General features: G+C 48.2%; 1 protein-coding gene across 10 annotated transcripts in view; it reads right to left on the reverse strand.

Annotated features, from left to right (window-relative positions):
- Positions 1–7,590: 7,590 nt before the first annotated feature.
- The window catches only part of TMEM164 (transmembrane protein 164), a 245,680-nt gene continuing 238,917 nt past the window's right edge, over positions 7,591–14,353 (reverse strand). For 7 of the 10 annotated variants that reach the window (XM_036454491.2, XM_045587400.1, XM_045587395.1 and 4 more), the window contains 2 exons: positions 13,942–14,042; positions 7,710–12,259 (listed from right to left, as the gene is read on the reverse strand). In XM_036454491.2, the coding sequence (XP_036310384.1) occupies positions 12,053–12,259; positions 13,942–14,042 (308 nt within the window). In that variant the 3' untranslated portion in view covers positions 7,710–12,052. Of the gene's footprint in view, positions 12,260–13,941; positions 14,043–14,353 lie in introns of all 10 variants that reach the window. The other 3 variants (XM_045587396.1, XM_036454490.2, XM_045587399.1) reach the window with 2 other exon arrangements.

The following is a 14,353-nucleotide window of genomic DNA, read 5'->3' on the forward strand; positions in this document are numbered from 1 at the left end:
GTTTTTGTGTGCGCGCTCTGGAGGGAAGTAAAACCCCTTGTGGAATTGGTGCCCGAAAATGCCTGGTGGACGCACCATGAAGGCCACGGGCAGGAGGATCAGAAGATGTTCTGACCTCCCGGGAGGGCCCGAGAGGGACCCTCGTATGGGGAGAGGAATGGCGTGAGCCGTTGCCTCACCTGCGGAAAGTGAGCCTTTCCCAGGTCTGAGTTTGGTATCTGTGGGCGACATGGCGCCCCAGGATGGAGCCGGCGAAGTGTGGCCGGCGTGGCGGTGCGGGGCCCCTGGCGGCGTTGGGTCGGAGGGGGGGCTCCCGCGGGGCTCAGTCTGCGCGTTGGAGCGCGGCTGGGCAGTGGTGGCCTCGCTCGGGGAGCAGGCACCTGGGTTAATTTGCTGGCTGCCTGGGAAGTGGAGCCGGGAAGCCGCTGGGGCGACCCGCGCTTTCTCCTCGGGCAGCCTGAGTAGTGTGGCTGGGGTGGCCAAAGCAGCCTCGCCCCAGGGGCCTGGGCCCTAAGGGCCTGGGCCAGCATAGAGACATTGGTCCCTGGAGACATCAGGTACCGGAGAAGAGCTCAAGGGCAAATCTCTGTGCTCAGTAAAGAGAAAAGGCCAGTTCAAAACGAGTGCGCATAGTTTTGGGCTGTGCTTAAAAACACTTTTCTGGGTACAGAATAAGTTTTAAAAGTGGTGGAGATAAATTAAAACTGGTTTCCCAAGTCATTGTAAGCAGCTCTTGAAATTCCCCGCCATGAGGCGGAAACTAGATGGTAATGGTAACAAGTTTACGTGAATGTTGGTGAATGGCCGTGAATGGCCAGGAGTCTTTAGGTAAAGAATGTGTTCATTTGCATTTGAATGCTGCTCCAGCTTCAGGAGTGGCAGGTGATTGGTGGTGAAGCAGCCCACAATGGTTAGTCTTCCTTGTCATTGGTATCAGCTAAGCAGAGTCAAATAGCTACTTAAGTATGAATTGTGATTGACCTATGATTTTCTGACATTGTCTTAAATCCTAGTAAACTGCCTCTGGTGTGAAGAGGTCTAGGGGAGGCCGGAGAGCGCAAGACTATTAGCTCTCCTACAAAGAGATTATTCAGTGCTTTGTTTGAACTTCAGAAAAAAAATTTGAGATCTGAAAAAACTGTATGATTAGATCTGTTGCTGAAACTTTACCCTAAATAAGCAGGATGTATTAGAAATGTAATGTTATTAATCTAAGAAATGCCAAATTTATTTGACTTGCCAGCTTTAAAAGTTCAAAGTATAAGCTGAATTAGGAAAAGTTAATTGCAGTAACTAGATGCCTAGAATATGGCAGGCTAAACTGTATTATATATGTTAAGAATAAGCAGTAATGATCAAAGATCTCAAGGATTGATTTATTCTCATTTGTCAGATGAAAAAGTATGTAATGCTTACACTTAAAAATTATTTTAAGTCAGTGATGCAGTATTTTTTTAAGTCAGTTTTTCTAAAGTAATGTTTAATGTAACATATGAAACTTTTATATTTGATTTGTTTTGTTTTGCTTTTCTCATATGCCATTGTTGTTGGATTTGGGCTTGTACCTGCATCTTGTATTTTGTTTAAACTTTGGGAATAATTTTTGGTTTCAGTCATGTGTATCTACTTTATAGATTTAAGTAGACTTCATCACAAAGGTTTATAATTTATTTAGAATTGTGTTAAAACAATGTGAAAACAATTGTTTGTATGATTTAACCCCCTGCGACTGCTTGGACAATTTTCACCGATGTTCTGCAGGGGGGAGTAGAGGGGCTTAGAAATGCAGATAGATCTGTATCTGTAGGGAAAAATGTGGCATTTTAAATTTTAAACGGCTGGAGGCCTGGGAACAGGTACTGGACCTGCTCCCTCCTCCTTTGCCTTTTCTTTAAAATTTGAGGCATGGTTATGTATTTATGAAAGATAAGATTTTTATAAAAATTATAAAGAATATGTCCTGACAGGTTAGCTAGGAGAGGCAAGCCTGTTAGTTTCCTGATGGGCATGGGGGCACCCTATTTAGTCTTGAGAGAGCCAATAGGACCCGTACATCAGCCCAGGAAGCCACCGGACAAACTGCCTGTTTTCCTTGGACATCAAGAAGGACTGTGGTCCTCGGAAGGAACACGTACTGGGGGAATGCAGTTGTTGAACTGGTCCAAAGTGGAACAACGAATCTTTGAGGAGCTAAAGAAGGCTCTCATCTCAGCAGCTGCCCTAGCCTTGCCGGACGACGCGGAGCCCTTCCACCTCTACGTGAGTGAGGTAAGAGACATTGCCAAAGGGGTTCTCACTCAGACTCTAGGTCCCTGGAAGAGACCTGTTGCCTATCTGTCTAAGAGACTGGACCCTGTGGCAGCCACAGCATTGTTGGTGAAGGAGGCAGATAAGTGGACTCTGGACCAGGAGCTAACCTGGATGGGCCAGGCTTTTCTCCTGGACCAGCCCTGTGTCCAGATTCATAAAACTCTGGCCATCAACCCTGCCAGCCTGCTTCCAGATGATGATGATGGAACCCATTCATGACTGCACAGAGGTAACAGACGACAAGGTACTGTTCACGGATGGGAGCAGTTATGTTCAGGATGGGACCTGATATGCAGGGGCAGTGGTAGTCACCTTGGACCACACCATTTGGGCACAGTTCCAGAACTTTTGGCCTTAATCCAGGCCCTTTGATAGAGACACTGTGCCATCCACAAAGAAAAGAGGGTTACCAACTGCAGCCAGAAGGAATTGGCTGACCAGAAGCAAGCCACTGAAGGACCAGATGGTTGATGGACCCTCCAGATGACAAGACTGTTGGTCCCAGAGGCTCTAGGTCAGAGTTGCCCGGTGACACCAGGTTAAGTGTCACCAAGACTTCTGAACTTCTGTGAGGCAGAGTTGCTAGAAGTACTGTCTGTGTACAGGTAAATGCTAAGCAAGGTAAGGGGATCCCCCCTGGGAATTCAGGTTCCAGGGAACCTCCCCAGGAGAGCATTGGTAGGTGGATTTCAGAGATTAAACCACCAGCATTAAGGTCTAGTTTTTATAGACACTTCAGATTAGGTTGAGGTATACCCCACTATCAGATAACAGCCCCACCTTGGTAGCTAAGGTATCTCAGAGTATAGCTCTAGCCTTAGGACAGGTAGGTGCGACTCGGGAGGAAGGGGGTTTAACTAAATGTGTCTTAGAATCGGTGAAAATTGGACCAACCCCCTGTCCTTTGCCCTCTTGAGGGCCAGGTGTACCCCTTACTGGGACAAGTTTCCCCTTTTTGAGAGGGGATCATGTATGGGTAACCATTTCCTTGCTCAAGTCCTTACAGGCTCTGCAGTTTGCTTGTTCCAGATGCACTGCCAGTGCCCACCGCAGACTCTGTAGCCCCGGAACTCAATGTGGGTAAAGAAATTTGCTGCCCAAAAACTCAAAGGGATGCTGCACGGTTGTCCAGTGAGCACGCCCACTGCTGTTGAAGTAGATGGCACCCAGACCTGACTACATGACTCCCAGCTCCTGCGTGGCCTGGATCCTGGCGACTACAGGCCAGGAGGAGAACTGGTGCCTGCAGGAGGGGAACTGGACTTCAGTGAGGACAATACTAATGGGAACTGTGATACTAAGGGTCTTAATAACTGTATTTGTTGTTATGCTGAAAGGAAGTAGGCTGCTGAGTCAATGATTTGACTAGGCACATTAGACAAGGGGGGAATGAAAGGGCAGGGCGGGGCGAGGATGAGCTCCCAACTCCGCCCCGTAGGGCGGAGTTATCCCTAGCCCTCAAAACCCCTGGACCGGGAGAAATTCGCTCTCTTCCGCCATGCTGCCAGCATGAGTGGGAGGAGCCCATTGCTAGCATGGTACAGGCTCTTTTGTTTATTGCATCGGACTCGGCTCCCTGGTGGTCCTTGGGGATCACGAAGTCTGGGCATAACAGGAAGAGTCAGGGAGAACAGATACTGTCTCAGTTCTCTTCCACCCCAACACCGCCACCTCATCAAGGATCCCAACCTCACAGAGCCCTGCAGATAAGTAGGATGGGCCCCTCAGCAAGGAGGCTCAGAGGCTAGATCTTGAGGTGCCTGGACAAACAAAGACATACAGCCTGGGCAAAACTCACAAGATGGGCTATGGTTTTATAGCCAAGAATTCACCTTGCCTTCAGGTAACAATGGTGCCTCACAAGATTTTGCAGCACTCCAGGGTAAGATCATTGCTCAAAGATTACATACTATGGAGAAGATCTGTACCAGGGGCTGGAGAATAAATAAGATCCCACCTTGGGCCACAGTGTGAGAGAGAGCCTTAAGGAATTACACAACAGGGGGAAAATTGCAGCCCAGGAATAAGCAGTAGGTGCTGTGCAGCCAAATGGAAAGGAATCTAATGTGAACTGGGTCTCAGAGAAGATTGTTCACAGGAGCTGACCCTTGAGCTGAGGCCTTTGGATGAGAAGGGAGAGTGGGGAGCTTATAAAACACCACAAAGAGAAAGGCAAAGAAGCTGGAAATGCCAAGGCAAGAATAAATGGAGTAGGTGTGCCTGGAGCAGAGGGTCTCTCCCTGAGTAATGGGGGTGGGGTAGGGGTGGCTGGGGATGAGGAGAGGAAGCATAGGTGTTTACAAAGCCCAAGGAAATGAGAGAGTCAGATTTGCATTTGAGAGACCATTGCCTGCAGAAGGGGAAAATATTTGAATTGGGACAAAGGCAGAAGCACTAGCCCAGGAAAAAGGGAGGGCTTGGCCCAGGCCATTGGTATTTAGCTCTTCCTGAAAAGTGAGATACAGAAAGGTCATGGGCCCAACTTTTGTCCCCTCCATCCAACAGCCTCTTTCCTTCCTTCTTCCTGGGCCATCTCTAGCCAGGACCCTTGTGTCTCCCCCACCTCCCAACTTCTATGCCTTTCAGCTCTGCTCTGAGGCTTGCCAGGGTCGGGCCTGCTTGCAGCAGAAACAACCATAGGCTTGACTACTCTGTATCATGGTCTTACTTTCCCCTCTCTTGCCTTCTCTCTCCACCCACATTTCCTCCTATCTGTTTCGGGGCTGGGGCCTGTGTGCAAGGTCTGGCCAGTAACCCCAGCCTCCCAAACAGACCATTGAGTCTGGGGGTGAGTATAAAGCACAAGGGCTTTGGAGTCTACTAAACATGTTTCATAACACAGCTTCTCATTTATTAGCTTGTCTGTCAGATGGGGGCTGCATTACTGACTAACTCAATGTGCTTTTGTGGGAATCACAGGAGGCACTATGTGTGGAGAAATTTAGCATCTTACCTGGCTCATGGTCATAGTTATGCTGTAAGCAGTTAAGACATGAGCAGAGCAAGGACAATGGGCCAAGTACAGAAAGTCACCATGTGCCGAGCAATTGACAATCAATTGTAGGGTGGGACCTCACCCCCAGGGTGACTTTTCCTTTCCTGGTATATCAGTGGTCAGGATGTTTGGGCCCCCTGACCTTTCCTCCTTGGAGAGAACACCTATGCTTCAGTTTTATTTCAGCTCCAGGCCCAGCAGCTTTGAATAATGACCCCTTGCCCTGGAGCAGTGGAGAAGGCAACCCTCCTGGAAGGGCACAACTGGAAAACTTCTGAATATTCTATTAAGATCTTTTCCTGACTCAGTTGACGTGGCTCAGTGACTAAGCATCAACCTATATATGAACCAGGAGGGTGGGGTTCAATTCCTGGACAGGGCACAAGTCTGGGTTGTGGGCTTGATCCCCAGTGAGGAACATGCAGGAGTCAGCCAATCAATGATTCTCTCTCATTGTTGATCTCTCTCTCTCCCTCTCCCTTTCTCTCTGAAACTCTCTCTCTCTCTCTCTCTCTCTCTCTCTCTCTCTCTCTCTCTCTCTCTCTCACACACACACACACACACACACACACACACACACACACTAGGAGCCCAGCGGGTGAAATTGCATGGCCCGCCCAGCCACCCTTCACTCTACCTTGACATCAGAACCTCTCCACACAGAGCTCTAGCACACCCGGCCCAGCCACCCCCACCCCTACCCCTCTGGCCTTCTCTGGCATCTTCAATACCTGCCCTCAGTCCCTCGAGTCACCTCGAGCTGGCCTTGGGCTGGTCCCTCCTTCTCCAGGTGCCTCCCAGACTCTGGAGCTACTCTGCCCCATAATGGCCCTGGAGGAGAGTGTGGAAACCTTCCGCCTGCTGCGCTGTGCTCCTTCCCCAGGCAGGTGAGCAGCAGTGTGCTCTGAGTGTGAGCAGTGGGTGGCAAAAGACTGGTGAGGGGGGCACTATGTGCTCTCACCCCTGCCCTCCCAGGCATGGATCTCCTCCGGGTGCCTCCCTGCTTCCACCTGTCTCCAGGAGCAACACCCCGAAGTGCATGTGCAGGCAGCCTCCTTCTTAGTGATCATGACTGTGACATGACACCGTTAGGACCAATTAGCATATTACACTTACCCACACACTTACACAAGCGCGCACACACACACACACACACACATATAATTTAAATGAACTTTCTTTGGGACCTCCCCTAAAATCTGCACCCTTACAGCCCTTAGGATGGAGGACCCAGTGCACTCTCCCCCTAGGGAGCACGCCTATAGCTTTACCTTCCCTCTCCTTTTCCCTCCTCACCCAGGCACTTTACTATTAGCTTCCTTACTCCCAAGCTCCAAGGGCTCTTCTTTTACCTCAATAACTTGTTTGCTAAACCCATTTCTTTTAGGATTACTTTTTCTACCTCCGTAATTTATCCAATATATCTTCTCTTACAGTTTGGGTCTTGCTCTGAATTCTTTCCTAGCCAGAACCCAAGTACTGAGGTTGCTGAGCCCAGGTTTGGTCTGACCCCCCAAGTCTGACATATGGTTCCTGTGGCCTATAATAGTTACTGCTTTGCAGAGGGAGAACCTGGGGTGTAAGAGAACAAATGACTTGCCCCTCCTGGTGGTTTTGTGGCCCTGCCTCATGGATGGTCTGGGTGCCCAAGTACTGGCCTGTGAGGACATCCACCAGCACTGGGTCCCACTTTTGCCAACTGTGTCCATTCTAGAAGAAGCAACACCAGTAAAATACCAAGGAGGGTCTCTGTCTGATGTAAAGGCAAGCTGGACTAATCAGACTCACCATGGGCTGATCAGTGGGTAGCCTTGGACAGGCATGTCTGACTGTTCCCAAAGTATAGGGTTATCTCATTCACTTCTCCCCATAGGCCGTTCTGACCTATGCTGAGCACAGGCCTGTGTTGAGTGCTAGCTCAGAGCCAGTCCTCAGGGAACTTGGGATGAGTGAGCCTCAGCATGTTGGCTTCAAAGTCACCTTCTCTAATTCAGTCATCCAACCTGGCCCAATACACCATGGGTGCAATGAACCCAGCAGATGTCCCCAGCAGACGAGCTCTGCTAAGAGCAAAGGACTCCCTGGGTCCCTGGCAGCCCTGGTGGGAGCAGGCAGCACGTGGGAATTCAAAGCCACACAGATCCCAGGGGCAAAGTTGTGCAGAGAGCACTAGCTGCCCTTTGGTGGTCTCCTCCATGGTGTGTGTGACTAACAGCCTTTTGTCTGCTTTTCAAAGCAGAGAGCCTTCTGAGAGGGTTCTGGGAAGCAAGGCCAAGACTCCTGGGTTCTCATAAGTCTTTTAATAACAGTAAATGAAGAAAACATTGTAAAAGCAAGTCCCATGGTGAGGGTTCCTTTTCATCCAAGGGTCTTCTATAAAAACACCTAAGACTAAAATGCAGGATGCCAAGTACACAAATTAATGACCATTTATTTCCAAAGGTGATTGCAGAAACCATTTCAATACAATCAAAAGGCTATAGAAAATAGGGAAAACATGTTATAAAATGCCCCAAGAGGTGAGCAAACTGGTGGGGGTACAGAGCACCCAAGAACCAGCTTGGCAAAAATATTCACCCTGTTGTGTTTAATGGGATTAGAAAGACTGGTCCTAAAGGGAGTCTTAGAGGGGAAGGAGTGATGACAGGGATGGTCTGCCCGGTACATAGCAATCTGCCTTGGAAATGAAGGATGGGAGAAGGGGGGCAGTAAGAGGGAGTCATTTGCCAATTTTCTGGCAGAAATAATTACAGATCAGACTATCCTATTTTCTGTACCACAATAACACCAATATAAATGAAGAATTCTTTAAAATATAATACAAAACTGACACCAAAAGAAAGCAAGTTTCCAAAACAAGAGTTTTGCTTAAAATGACTTTTGTTTTGTTTCGTGCCACTCAGTAGCAATCCACTGTACAAAATGTCACAGATAAGATCAATAATAAATGACTAGGTTTTCCTGAGCACAAACTGGTTCAGTCTATATACAGAAGAGGAAGGCTCACTGCCTGTCAGGACCCTACCCACCATCCAGAGGGCAGGCAGAGAATGCAGCAGGAAGGCCCCTTCTCAGGCTGGAGCCTTGACGAGAAGCATGAGAGGGCCTGCGGGATCCCCTCTCTTATGCCTGCTCCAGATTTACCAAAACCAGCACTGCATTTGCATCTTACCCTTCATCTACCCTTCTTTTCTCCTCCAATACCGCCTCTTCAGTCTTCCAATGAGGACAGAATAATCTGGATCAACATCTACAAATCCAGGGAAGTCATTCTGGCCAAGGGAGTGGGAAGAAGGGCCTTCGCTCACCCACTGAGCCACCCAGCGTACTTCTAGGGCACCACTCAGGCCCAACACCAGGCCCAACAGCAGTGACAACTTGTTTTTTGTAAGGAGCTGTGCCCACTCCCCAAAACATTGAATTATCAATAAGCACAAATAGCAAAGCTCTGGCTTAGGCTGTGGCAAGACAGATGACCTAGACTTGTGGTACTAGACAGTAAAGTGTGCCGACCACCAGGCGTATCCCAACCACCCTGCAAGCAGCTTCTGTGAATTCTGGGAAGTTCAAGGAAAAGGAGAATATTGACTTGGGAAGACTGAGTCTGTGCTTTTCTCACAAGCACACAGAGGTATGCATCACTGGGAAGAAGATGGGCCAGATCATCTTTGGTGTACAAAACCAAATACTGAGACCGCAAGCAGAAGGTCCATATTTCTGCTATTATGAGCTGATGCCATAAATTGGGCAGCTAACCGGACTCTTTATTGGCCTAGATTCTTGGCCAAGGCTACCCAGGGGCTTGAGGGAACACTCACTTCTCTTCTTAGGGCTGTTTTAAAAGCAACTGTCCACTTCTACAAATACTCTCAGACACACACCAAGCTCCCACATGCTGGCTAATGTCAAATGGAAACTTGGCTAGGGTGGTTGGGGAACCTTCTTGGCATTGAAAGGAAAGCTCTGGGGAGGAGCTAGGCAGTCTGGGCCCACTGGTAAGGGTGCCACCCTCCAGGCATGCTGCTGTGGTTCTGGCCAGGTACCTTTAAGAGTGAGGTACAGACCAATTCAGATGCATACTACTCCCTAATATCTCAAACACCATTCCTGACTCCCCGTGGAACCTCTGGACTAGGCTCACTCTCTGTTCCTTCTACCTACATGTTTTTGAGCCAACTTGGCCCCCAGAAACCTTGCATCTCCTCTTCACTTCCTCCTTCCCCTGACAGGTGTATCTGTCTCTGGCCTGGCCAGAGCAGGCACATGGCTTTCACTCTCTTCTTTTCTTCCAAGGAGCAGAAAATGCCAGCCAGATCAAAACAGTGAGCTGTAGTCAGAGCAAAGGCAAGCTTTTAGAAGCATGCCAATGCAGAGAAAGCTCACGCTGACTGGCAACCTGTGCCATACCACACAGACAGAGAGAAAGAGAGCTCATTCAGAGTCACTTATGCCAATGTGGCCAGCTGAGGTACATCATCTGCCTACAAAGATTCCATGTACTGGTAGGGGACAGGACAGGCCCTCGAGGGCTCCACCCATGCACTCCCTTCAACTTTTCCTTTTGCGAAGAGGCTGAGAGGCACTGAGGCCTTGCACATTTCCTCATCATCCCATTCTACACACAGCAGTTTGACGGTGGGCAAGGAAAATCAAGCCAATCAAAAGGTGCCTCTTCTGAAAGGCAACCCTAGAGTAAGAGACACTAAGAAAAACTTGTCCAAGCCTGAAAAGATAGCACAAAATGAAGGATACATGTCATGAGGAGCACATGGGAACTAAGAGTACCCAGTTTTCTGCCTCCTGTTTCCCCAACCCCTGGAAATTGATCACCTCGATGCCAGGAGGGCTCTGCAAAAGGGTGGTTCCATGGTTGCTTCTCTGGGCCTCACCTTACTTAGAGACTCTCCTTCATTCTACTGCTTCCTGTAGGTCAATTTGCTAAAATCATGATCACTGAGTCACCAAAGCTCAATCTACATCTAATACAGTAACACCTGAATTACTGGAACAGGCTCAAAGCAAATGGGTTGCCTAGAGGGGGAGATGGGAGGGGAGGCTCACCAGAGGAAGTCATTGAACCATCTTTTCTGTTCTTTTTTTTTTTTTTTTTTAATGTTTTTTAAATTTATTGTTTTAGAGAGAGAGGAAGGGTGGGAAAGAAACATTGATCAGCTGTGTCCTGCACGCCCCCTACTGGGAATTGAGCCTGCAAACTGGGCAAGTGCCCTGACTGGGAATCAAACCGATGACCTCTTGGTGCATGGGACAAAGCTCAACCAACAGAGAGTCACACCAGCCAGGGTTCTTTTCTGTTCTGAAGCAAATCTGTTCTTAGTATGAGCTAACAAGAAATCAGCAAAAGCCAAGCTACTGCCTTCCCTTTTTGAGATCCATGCTCAAGTCTTTCAACAAAAGGTCTTCCCTTTGGAATACATGAATCTCCACCCATGGGGACTTGATTCCTTGATACCTCCCTTTCAATCTAGACATGGGCTTTGGGGTGGGGAGCATGTGCTGATTCCCTAGCTAAACAATTCAGCACTGAGTCTGGCTACAGTGATAACATCTGGACCTAGGGAAACAATACCAGCAGGATCTGTATCTTCCCCAAACCTGGATGCTGACATATCCTGTAAGACCACAAAATATATTGACAAGAGCCCCTATAGAGACAGGCCCTAATGCAAGAATTCTCCAAACTCAAACATGGCAAAACAAATGAGCAAGCAAATAAACAAAAGGCAACATGCAAAAAAAAAAAAAAAAAAAAAATCCCACAAAAAAACAACTAGCTCATCCTTCCCTGAAGCTGCCTTTAAAAAGAGAGAAAGAAAAAGAGAATATTTAAGGGGCACTCAATATTAAAGAGGAATCTATTATCAACATTAAACTAAACTGGAGCATATGATTCAAATCACTATTTTCTCAAGTTACCACTTCTGTTGATTAATTTCTATGCTCATTTCTGATTGGAATATGGATCAGTTCTCAGCTCCACTGGCAGAATGTACCTAGGGTCCTGCTTAGCATTAGTTGTGGGCATTTTAACCTTGTTCACTTTGGATTTGCCACTGCGACAGCTCTCTATCCTCTTCAATGGAATCAAGCCTTTGGGCTGGGTAGTGCTCCACCTCCCACTGCAGGCAACCCCCTGGAGAATGTGGCTGGTTGGCTGCTTGCTTTGAGTCATGGGACACCAATGGGAAGAATCTGGCCAGTTCTATTTTGGCCATGAGCTGGGAAGTCCCTTGGCTCTTGGCTTGCCGCTGGTATAGAAACAAGGCCTCAGTCCCCTATGGTGGGGGCTATGCTGGAGACAAAAGGGGACCCCAGCATAAATCTGTAGGTCCCTGGCAGTGGAGAAATGAAATGCAACCAATCTCATCATTGTTATCTCAAAAAAACTACTGCTTGTTGTTCCCTTTATCCTCAACCAGCTGTTGTTAAAGCACCAACAAGCAGCATGAAAGCTACTGACTACTGTCTCTCTGTGTAAGGCCACTGGGAGCAGGGAAAAAGAGCAAAGGGGAGGAGGACAAATCCAGCCATCAGCACTACACTTCAGGTTCTAGGTGACATCCTGGGAGGAAGAGCTGGGGAAGGAAGAGTGGTGGAAAAAAGGGACAGAGAGGAGGAAAAAGGAAATATACCAAATATCTTACTGCCCTCTCCCATGATTTCATTAAGAACTGGGTGTTCTCCAAGTCAAGTCAGGACTTGTTTCCTCAGGGAGAAAAAAGAGCACCTTCAGTCTATTTTTTTGGCTGGAAGCCGGAGCAAATCCAGCAGATATTTACACAAGGGCCCAACCATGTATGAGAACAGGATGACCAGCTTCCCGTGGGTCATGGTCATGAGAGTCTGGTGTCCCGAGGCCCAGATGCGATACCAGGGGCCGTAGAATGGGTCTGAGATGGCCGGACACAGCATGTTGTTCAAATTCACTTCGGTGACCTGCAGGGACAAGGGAGGTAGAGTGAGCGTTTACCATCCTTAGGCTTTCTCTGGCTTCTGCCAGTTCAGCCATCTCTACCTAAAGGGAGACTAGACAAGTAGGGATTGACAAATCCCCACCTGTTCAAATTGGGATTTTTCTTCCCTGGGTTTTAGGAATGGGTCAAGGCTAGAGCCCACAGAAGGTGATGGGAAAGGCCGTCCACTGGAGAGCTGTTTGGTTTTGCTCCATCTTGCCTTTTAGGTTGAGTGTAGGGCCCATTGCTATTCCTAAGCATCTACTATGTGCCTAGTTCCTGGAGAGGTGTTATGGGAGAAAAGTACAGTCAATGGCATGGTCCCTGCCTCCACATAACTGGCAACCAATCAAGTTGGGGTGATCAGTTTACCATATTTGACCTCAGACCAGATAGAGCTCACCAGGTTTTCCCCACTAGGAGATCTACAGAGTGTACAGAATGGGGGCCAAGTCTTCAGGGATGATTTTATGAAGGAAGTGGCACCTGAATGGACTCATGAAGGATGGATGGGTGTCATGGCAAGGAATGGAGTAAGCAGAGCCTTCCTTGGAGGAAGTATGGCCTAAGCCAGGCCAGGAAGTGGGACTGAGTATGGTGACATGAGGACACTGACTTATCTGGAATCAAGGAGACTCAGTAGAGAGTAGTATGAAAAAGGGTGTGAAGATCGTACTGCTTCATTCCTATTGTACATGAAGCATTCACACCTTCAGCAAGAAGTGCAAACCATACTCCAAAGTAAACCAGAGCAGAATAATATGCCAGGGTGGGGAAGAGAAGGTAACTGCTTCTACAAAGGCACTGGTGACATCGGTACATGCCCTAAACCTGCCAGGTCCTGGAAGGCTCCACAAGGCAAATGCTACATTACTGCCGCTCACACACAAAACCAGAAATGCCACTCATGCCCCAAGGACGCCACAGCACCTTCCTTTCAAAGCTCTTCAAGCCCATTCACATTAAAGAGAAGTCCTCACCACCTGTTGGGGAGGTTGGGGTTTGGTACCATGTCACAGAGGGGTGGAGAGTTCTCCGCCCTTGAGAATGAAGTGACTTACCCAGAGCAGTGGCAGAGCTAGGACTTGAACTTGGGTCTCCTGACCCCCAGCCCCAGCCCTGAGCTCTTTATATTCACTTTGCCACCAATAGACAATCATGCAGTCAGCAATCTTGGGCTCTGGGTAACTCAACTACTGAGTCTAGCTATCATGCACACTCCAGACAGATTAGAATACCCCAGAATGCCACAGGGGTCCCCCAACACAGCACTTTCACTGACCACATATATCAAGGTCTGGGAATAGGCTCAAAAGCCTACCCAGGCCCCGAGTAAGGGTAAGGGTTCTGCCTCCCTATGGGTCCACAGTAAACTACTTTCCAATTGCAGCTCACTGTTTACAACCCAAGTGGCCAGGAGAAAAGGCGGCATCCTTGCCTCTGGATGGATGAGAGAAACAGCCAATACTAAAGGATTCAGAAAACTCTTTAGAGAAGCCAAGGATATAGATCATAAATCAGCAACCCAGACACAACAATCTGACGTCTTGGCCTTTGGCATCTTATATTTTTAAAACAAAATGATACACCAGCGCCAACCAGGATTATCAAGATTTATGGAGAAATCCAAACAGAGGGGATAGAAGGGGATAGAACCAAACTTACCAGGCCCAGGATCTGTAAGATGCTGAAGTGATAAAAGAACATGAGGCCAGTTGAGAGAAGGGCCCACCGGAAACTGCTGAGGGGCTCTGGGGTATAAGCACCTAGAAGAAAAGGGGAGATTGTAAGATAGTCGGGTTGGTGACCCACTTCTCCTTTGCCCCACCAGGTGCAGGTGCTGAGGCCACAGCTGCTGCCTGATTACCTCCTTTCACTCTGGTGACAGCTACCTAAGAGACAGCCCTGCTATCTGGGTACTCTAATCAGCTCCCTCCCAACCTCTGTTCTGCCATGTAATGCTGGGCCATTACAAAGAGAGGGGTTTTATTTATTGTAAAAGTAATAAAATAAAAAATGTGACTAGAATTGAAATATGCTATAAGTGCAAAATACACAGATTTTGCATATGAAAAAA

This window comes from Pipistrellus kuhlii, unplaced genomic scaffold (assembly GCF_014108245.1).
Source record: "Pipistrellus kuhlii isolate mPipKuh1 unplaced genomic scaffold, mPipKuh1.p scaffold_m20_p_29, whole genome shotgun sequence".
Classification (NCBI taxonomy): Eukaryota; Metazoa; Chordata; class Mammalia; order Chiroptera; family Vespertilionidae; genus Pipistrellus; species Pipistrellus kuhlii.